General features: G+C 36.1%; 1 protein-coding gene across 1 annotated transcript; it reads left to right on the top strand.

The window, feature by feature from the left end:
- Window positions 1–4,298: 4,298 nt before the first annotated feature.
- Window positions 4,299–5,801, top strand: LOC111366422 (polyribonucleotide nucleotidyltransferase 2, mitochondrial-like). Its single transcript, XM_022987183.1, has 3 exons — window positions 4,299–4,551; window positions 4,596–4,801; window positions 5,329–5,801. The coding sequence occupies exons 1-3, from the start codon at window positions 4,299–4,301 to the stop codon at window positions 5,437–5,439; spliced, it is 570 nt and encodes a 189-aa protein (XP_022842951.1). The 3' UTR covers window positions 5,440–5,801.
- Window positions 5,802–9,264: the final 3,463 nt, after the last annotated feature.

Genomic DNA, 9,264 nt, shown 5'->3' with positions numbered 1-9,264 from the left:
AGATTGAAAAGGGAGGGATTTACAAAGGCATTGTTACTTCAATCAAAGAATATGGTGCTTTCGCTGACTTCAATGGAGGCCAACAGGGCCTCCTGCACATCTCTGAACTCTCCCATGAACCGGTGTGTGCTTTTGTGACATTCAGCATGCATTTTATTTATTTATTTATTTATTTATGTATGCAGTCATCTTGATGCAGGATGAAAATGAATTCCTGCAAAGTAGTTAGAACAGGTAGAATATAGCATAACTAGAAGAAGAAGAAGGCGGAAGCAGTAAGAAAGGGGGAGGAACCGGAGAGAAACAAGGGGAAACGGCCGGCTGCAAGCCAAAACCAACTTTCAATTCTAATTCATCATCAACTGTCTCAAATAAGAAACAAAACAGAAATAAATAGTAGAATACAAACCCTAAAGAGAAAGGCTTGGGCCAAACCCACTAAACAAGCCCAATAACGAAAACATAAACAATAGTCCAAATAAAATATAACTAATAGTCCAAAAAGAAAATAAATAATAAATGGATGTCCGAATCAACTCTCCCGGGGTGGGAGAAAAACTCGACCCCGTCGAGTAGATAAAGCAGAATGTTGCGCTGAATCTGATGCGAAAGGCTCCAAGTCATGCCACGGGGGACGATCTTTCTCGATAACCAAATACCGAAACTCCACAAATGATAACAATGATAGTTGTAGCTTATCCTCAAGGATATGATCCAACCAAGGAGGACGATCTTTTCTTGTAATCACATACCGATACTGAACTCCCAATAGTAAAAATTCATGCCACTCATCTCCAAAATTTTTCGCATTGGTCAACACAACCTGTTTATCTAAAATAGCATCAATTACATCTTTGTGTGCTGTGACATGTGTTATTGGAGTGAAAATGGTAATATATTTAGATTGGGGATCCACATAAGGAAGTAGAAAAGGATCATCAAGGAAATTAAAAAGGCTTCTGTAAGTAACTAAGTCTTCAATATGTAAAGTAGAGTGGTGGCCAAAATGTTATGAAAAATTAATGACATGCGTATGGACCAACATGCTTTAAAACTTTAAAAGGACTAGCACTACCGGCTTGCAATATAACATAATCCCCAATATGAAATTGAAAATATTGTTTATGCAAATCAGTTTGAAGTTTATATAATGCATTACTTGCGTAAAGTTGTTTATTGATCTTAATATGCAAGTCATGAAGATGATGCACAAATGCTTCAACTGATATCGACACACTAGCATGTGGGGACATGGAAATACGATCTAACGGCCGCCTAGACTTATAACTATGAACAGCTTCAAATGGATTCAAACCTAGAAACCGATTTACAGAATTATTATATGCAATTTGAACAGTTGGGGGAATCAAGTCCCAATTTCTAGATTTTTCTAGACTAGAGACTTGAATAAATTGCCAGGACTTTGGTTAACGACTTCATTTTGACCATCAGTTTGAAGTTGGTCAGTAGTGGGGAATGTTGATTTAATGCTAACCACAGGCGACTGGATTCTCCAAGGGTGGCCAGTGAAATCATCAAGCTCTTTGAGTTGTGCAAGGGTATGACATATAACATGTGACCAAGAGTTGTCAAAAGCAAGGGGTATAGTATCTAAAGTCTCGGGAAGAGTTTGGAGTCCACCTAAAGAAGTGTCCTCACTATCATCCAAGTCATCAAAATCTTCAAGTTTAGGTTCATAGACTAGATCTTCTAATGGCATATCTATTACATTCTTTCGTTCTTTCATGACTAAGGTTCGATTAGTACATTTGGAAGAAATGTGGCCAAAGTCCTTACAGCTGACGCACAACAAGTGAGAAGAAGTCCTTGAAGTTTCAAAAATTGTACCCTTATTTTCCAAGATTGTATGAAGATTAGACGGGGAAGGTCTTAGAAGGGACTTAACGGGAGGAGGTGGAGCCAATGAAATCGAAGGATGTTTGTCAATATGCTTTCTACATGGAGAAGATCTTGGACTATCACGACCTTTACAATTATTTTTCTAAATAGGAGGAACATTAGACGGAGAAGGCTTTATGATAGATTTATGACGAGGCGACGCTAATGGGATGGGTGAATGACGATGACCACGCCTTTCATATGGAGTACTAATAATCAACTCATAATCTCGAGTTAACGAGTAAGCGTGATCAAGAGTAGTGACACCTCGAAGGAAAAGCTCATGCCTAAGATCATCTCTCAGACCTTGGCTAAACTTACTCAAAGTCAAAGTCGTAGTCTCGTCCTCAATTAAATGACATTTGATTCGAAATTCCTCAAATTGTGCGATATACTCGGTCACTAGTTGATTTCCTTGTTTAAGGGCATTCCATTGAGTAAGAATTTCAAAATTATCTCGTTCTCGCTCATGAATCTGATCCCTATACCTACGATCGTGTCTAAAGCATTTTTTATCACCATGATGATGATGATAATGTCTATTATGGGACACTTTGGATTTATGAACGTCGGTTGAACGAGGGATTTTCTTAAGGTTGTTCAAATTAGCAGATAAAGCCTTACTTTCTTCAAAAGTAGTAATCACCTGAGTTTGGAGAGCCGCTATTTGTCGGGTGAGTGCATCAAATTGTGAGGGGTTCATGTTTAAAGTAGTAAAGTGACAGGACGACCACTATACAATTGTACGCAAAGCAATACTACCTAAATGAAATGCAATAGAGAGACCAATATGCATCAAGGACCAATGATTAAAACGTCAATTTGAAATTCTCTTTTCTTCCCTTCCAAAAATGCAAGTTAATAGTGCTGATGCTTGTAAATAATAAAGCAAGGGTCCAATGCTTGTCAAGATCAAATGGTATTGTCAAGATTTACAATCAAGTAGATAAAAGAGGTAACAATGGCACATCAATTCAGTGAGATAAATGGGGCAACAATGGCAAATCAATTCAATGAGTGATTCCAGTCAAGTGAAGTTTGAGGTCAAAGTTGTGATAGTAACAGCAACACAGAATCTAAGTGATGCACTTTTAAAATAAAACAGCAGTATAAACCAATGAGAATTAGGAGATAGCAACTCCTTGTAGTCTAGTTGCCTGAATTGCTAACGATTGGGCCTCTGATCTGCCTGTGTCAAATGTCTCCAGCTCCTGAACTCACGGTCATTGCATATTCTAAATTGTTGGCTTCACTGAAATTAGACAGATGCTGAAATAGAAACCTCTGTGTAACTGAATGGGTTGCTTGGTAGTAGAGACAGTAAACTGCTTGATCAATGAAGTCGGTGGCTGGCTGCAATCCTCGAAGAAAGTTGTTGAACAATTGGGTTAGTGGTGGGTCACCCGCGATGATGCTACTGTGGGCGGAAGGGCAGTTGCGGTTAATCGGCGTAGATACTGTGATGGCCTGGCTTCTGAGGAATTGATGCGTGAATGTGCCTGGGTAATGAATGGGTCTCTTCAATTGATTATGGGTGTGTGGGCTGCCGACGAAATTGACGAATGGCCAATTGTAATTAAAGGGCAAGAAGATGGAGAAGTATAGTGGATTGTTGCCTATATGAGGGGGATGATTGATTATTGCAGGTAGTGGCTTTGTTGATGTGGAAGGAAACGAGAGATGGGGCTGTAGTTGGTGACGACTGCGAGACGCCGTCACAACGCTGGGGAAGCTGCGCTGTGCCAGGCGAAAAGAAGAAGACGGTGTGAGGAGGATGATGTGAGTTGTGCGATACTGGTGCTGGCGGTGGAGATGGTGGGTCGTGAGTGGGTTTTCGGTGATTGATGGTTTGTCGGGGCTGAAGGTTCGGGCGATTGGGTCGCCGGCTGGAGTATTGAGTTTCTGGAAATGGATTAGTGGGCTGGGCCTGGGTTTGTTGAAAGAGGGTAGATGAGCTGGGTCATCGATTTGGATCAAACAGGGAAACAACTACTGGGTTACGTTAAATGGGCTACGTAATTTTCTGGATGCTTAAGCTAGTCTAGGGTTATGAGGCTAGGGTTTTGAATATAAATCAGTAAAAATTGATTAATATTAAACAACAACAATAATAGAACTTGAGCAGCAGCGTGCAACAATAGACTTCTAAATGATAAAGACTTCAAAATTTTTTTTTTCTTTTTGCAACTAACTGAAATTGGAGAAATTGCCGCTAAATTTTTTTTTTTTATTGCTGTTTTAAGGTTTTGACGGAAGATGGTTAAAGGGTTTGGATGAGCGATTGGATGGCGGTGTTGTGTATATTTTTATGAAGATGAATAGAAAAATATCTGAAAGACAATTGAAATATTCCCAAGTTTTAGCTCTGATACCAATTTGATGCACCAGCACTTAATTTGATGTGCATTGGGCTAGACGTTCGTGGGAATGTTAATTTATCTTTCAAAGCCACTTTACCTAGGCCAGGATCAAAGACAAATGCTTCAGTTGCTGCACAAGAAGCACCTAAAGTCTGGGATCCCATTGATAATGTGCACGAGAAAAAATATCAAGATGACAAGCCTTTAAACACTGGGGCCTCCTTGTTATTAGGAACATCTGGAGTTTTTATCCGAAGTGCTGTTGAGTGTGAGGAGGAGGAAAAATATGCTGGTTTGAATAAGAAGTCTAAACCTAGTTCGAGATCCTACAGTGAGTCAAAACGTCTCCAGTTGAGAATAATGCTAATTTTGTAAGAGAAGATGAAGATGAGAGCACTACCGGTAAAGCAGCAGCTGAGCCCACCTTGACTGCAAAGAAACTAAAGCTTGGAACAGAAATGACAGCTAAGGTCCATCAAGTTCGTGCTCGCGGATTAGTCCTTGATTTGGGTGGTGGTATTCGTGGAATGTATCGATTTGAGGTAAGTGCTATCTAATAATTATTATAGGAAATATCAGCTTCAAGTTTTTGATGATTATAGAACTTTCTGCACGTGTTTTCCATCCTGTAATGCCTGCTTCATCTCTTTAGATTTACCTACTTTAAGCTCATGTATCTTTCGTTATTCTAACTCAGTGGTTAGAGTATTGCTTTCGTACAGCGCGAGTCATTGGTTCTAATCCAATAGTAGGTAGAACTTATAGATACCGCAGCCAATGAACCAACTAGTCCCTATCTAAATCTTCCCGTTACTCAAGTAGCTTCCCCGTCTTTTTAAAATTGAACATCTCCAATTAATTCCCAGACTTCCCAATAGCTATCCACTTTTCGAAATAGATGTTTTTGTAATCTTGTTCGTTAATTATCCACGGTTAACCTTCACTATACACCTATATCTTCCCCGCCCCCCACCTCTTCCTCGTAGGGTTGAGAATAGTTGCTCTCAGTCGGACGAGTCCGAACCTAGGAAACCATTAAAACCAGTTTCATTTGTACTCTTCATTGCAGGTTGGCTTTCGGAGAGACTTCGAAGTTGGCAAGGAGGTTAAAGTAAAATGCTCCAGTTTCACAGCCAAGGGGATCCCTGTAGTGTCATTGGTTGAAGAGGAGAAGTCCTAAGCTTTCAATCCAGTGCAAGAATCAAGCTTGGCAAGGTGAATGTCAATAACCTGGCACGTCTGTTTCTTCCAAATTTGTGAGGAATCTGTGGAATAGAGAGCGTTGAAGATCATATCATCAGGTGGCTATTTCACTTCATTTCGACTAAGCTTATTAGACATGGCCCCATTTCAGCATGTTGCACTTTGCCAATAATGTTTAGTGCTACACAGCGTAAAATTTTGAGTTGGCAGGCATTGTTTTTAAACTGCGGTGATAATGTAAATTTTGGTTCCCTTTTATGTGAGTTCTCTTTCCTATGAATATTGTCATGATGACAGAACCTCAATAGAAATATCAAGAATTTGGTTCTGATAGGAATATTTTTGGAATCAGAATTTGTTCTCTCCCGCACACCTTATTCTATTCTAATAAAAAAATTGAAGGCCTCTGCTGAAAATAGGTGGCCAAACGTCTCGTATTGGCTTCCGAAAGGGTTAGTTGTGTAGGGTGATCGTGCTCATTCCTAGTATGGATGTAATGATACATTATTACTTAAAATTTTCTCGATATGGTAGTGGTTATGTTAATTGTACAATGCTAAAATATTGTCAGTGTGTAAATTAGCACCACAGTTTTTGTTATGTTTGGTGTACCACTTTTTAGTTGTAATAAAGGTCTTAACCTTTATTCATTATGACACACATTTCTTCATTTTTTTTTTACCATCCTGAACTTTCCATTAATGAGCACATTTTGACTTTTAATGATGATGGTTGCCATAAAGAAATTTGCCCCTCAACGAATACAAAAGTTTGACAAAATGACTTAACACAGTGTAGACGACGCTAGGAGGGCTGAACAACGAAATCGTCAAATCGCAAAATCGAACCGAAATCGTTTTCTTGAAATCGTTAGTTTGGTTCCACGTGAATTCATCAACGTTTTGGTTTTGAACTCAAATCGATTTGGTTTAAGTTTCAATCTTTACAAACCGTTTGCCAAAAAAATTGAAAATAAATTAGTCTAAATTTTATTTAATCCAATTAAAACTTAACACGTTTCAATTAAAAAGATACATCTATATTAGATATAATTCAATTAAACTCAAATCCACAATTATACATCTCAATTAATTAATTAATCATATCTAAATATTTATGAGTCATCATAGCTGTGAATGCAAAACCCTAAAATTGGGTAAAGAGTTGAACAATTGATGCTAAATTACATTCATCGATTCTTCGTCACAGTTGAACAGACAATAAAATCTAGATTTTAATTCAAACGTGCACATTTCATTTCCTTTTAATAATTTTCTCAAATTTTGCTCAAATTCAAGTCAGATTACCAAATTTTTTTTTTTGATAATTATTTTTATATTTTTATTGGTAGTTATATTGTTTTGTTCTAATAATTGTCAGTTTGTCAGTCTTCCTTAAAATAATTCATCAATATTTAGATTTAGTAAAAGTTTTGAATGATTCAAAAAAAGTATTTGAATGTTTTTAATCATTTTCTTTTATTAAATATATCATTTAACTGTAATCAATGAATTTATGTACTATATTTTTATATTTATGAAGAAAATGAAACATGTATTACACTTGCAGATGGACGTCATTAGTATCGACTAAGAATTTAAAATATTTATATCATGTTTTTGCATTATAATGATAATAGTTATAACTTTGATTTGTATTTTTTTTAATAATACAATTTATATTTTAACATGAAATTTTAGACTAATATTTATTATTTAACTTATTTGATATATATTGTATTTTTTTTTTTGTTAAACTGTGATTTTAAATCGAATCAAACTCAAATAAATGATTTGGTTTAAAAATTGAAATGGCTTGATTTGAAAAAATTTCAAACAGCTTTAAATAATTTTGTTTGAAAATTTACCTCAAACTATCCAAATCGAACCGTGTTCACCCCTAGACACTAGGCATTCGAACCAGAAAATTTACATATGTGAGGAATAAGATTATTTTTCCATTGTATCTACTCAAAGTAGGTGAATCCTCATTGAGTGGCATTGTCGAGCTCGATTGACATCCATAAAGTCTCTTAATGTGTCCTCTTGTCCTCCCCCATTACATCTGCAAACACACAAAAAATAAAATAAAATAAAATAAAAGGAAGGTTCTTGGGAAAGAGTGGTGAAAATAATATAATAAATCTGGGTAAAAAATATTACGAGTGTTGCGTGTGGATTTGTTATTGTTGAAAAATAATATTAATGATTTCAAGGTTAAATTCATTAAGTTAGCCTTGTCTTCCAATTTTTTTAATTAAAAAACAGAAACTTAAAAATTAGATGATCTCATCTTTATTTGGTAAAGTCAACTTTCACGATTAATGAGTTAAAACAAGAATGATTAAAAAAAAATTGTACATTACAGCCGTTCAACTTTGATCGGCACTTCAAATAAACATTACAATTTACACATAGGGAAGTTTATATTTACATTTTGCATACTCGTTAATTTATATTTTGCACACAAGACCCTTAACTAGAAATAACGAATCATAAATAAACTCCTAAAGTTTCAAAATCCCATTGTCAATGCTTAGGGATGTGTTGCTAGGCCTAGATTAAACCAAACCATGAGACAATCGATAGCAAGGAAGCAAGTTATGTTTGCTACTTGAACTGCTGTTATGTCTGAACGTCATCTTGCCTTTCATTCACTAGTTGATCCTCCTGTCAAATAGAAGCTTTTCAAAGGGTGCCTCGCTTGCCTTGTCTTTATAGAGGGTCACCACTCCTCGTCCAAGGCGTCTTCCCGCCCTATGTCAACATTAGGAAACAAGTGGATCAACTAAGCGTTGTCTCACCTCAGGCCTTACTGTTCGGTTATCTAGAAAATTATAAATCACTTAAATTTACTAGGTGTTTGTGACAACACCCGTCCTACAACAAATATCATTCAACGTAGTAAACAAGTTTATCACATTCTGAAATTTGCCTCTCTTCAATACATCGTATCTAAATCTCCATTCGACAAAATTACAAATCAATTTATAAATAATCAGACTTCATTATTAAAAATTATATTTCAAAGAAATTCATAAATATTAGACAGTATTTTCATAACTCGTTTTTATAAATTTACAAATTAAATTATCTTTATAAATACTTTTCAAATGGACAGTAAGCTTTCTCGAAAGATGCAAAAAGTTATCTCGTCTTCGCCTGGAGTCTACCATTTTGTGCTGGACCTGGACTTGCTATTCTGCAGCCGAAACTTTTGAATTTTTACTCTGTCCTATCATGGGTGACTTGTGGTCTTCACCAACTCGCCGCTCGCCGCAAGCGCCCTACCCCAGCCTACAGGGAAAAGAAGCTTTGTTCCGCATTTGTTTGGTCGTAACTTATAAGTTTTAATCAAAATTAAATATTATTTTTAATCAAATATTGATAACTGTTACATATTTATTTATGTAGAACTCAATAATATTCCTCTTTATAAATAAATAAAACGTTGGTTCGCAATTTTAATATATGAAGCACAGGGGCAAATTGGGCTCAACTTTCAAAAATGAGTAAAATGATCCTTAACTTTTAATTATAATTATACAATTAATCTTCTAAATCAAAAATAGTACAAAATTCATTTTAATTTGTCACGTGATACTTTAACGTCTAACCTTAAATGATTAGATTTTGGTTTACAATCCCCCTCGAGTAAAAGCTTCCACGATCGGTTGACCAAAATGAGGATCCCAAATTGCATAAGCAATAGATCTTACATGTAAAGGGTCCTGTACCCATATGAAACAGATTTGCAGAAGTTGGGGATAATGTCCAACAACATTTGAACGGAAATGTAAGAA

This window comes from Olea europaea, chromosome 18 (assembly GCF_002742605.1).
Source record: "Olea europaea var. sylvestris chromosome 18, O_europaea_v1, whole genome shotgun sequence".
NCBI lineage: Eukaryota > Viridiplantae > Streptophyta > Magnoliopsida > Lamiales > Oleaceae > Olea > Olea europaea.
This window is presented reverse-complemented; position numbering and strand designations above follow the sequence as displayed.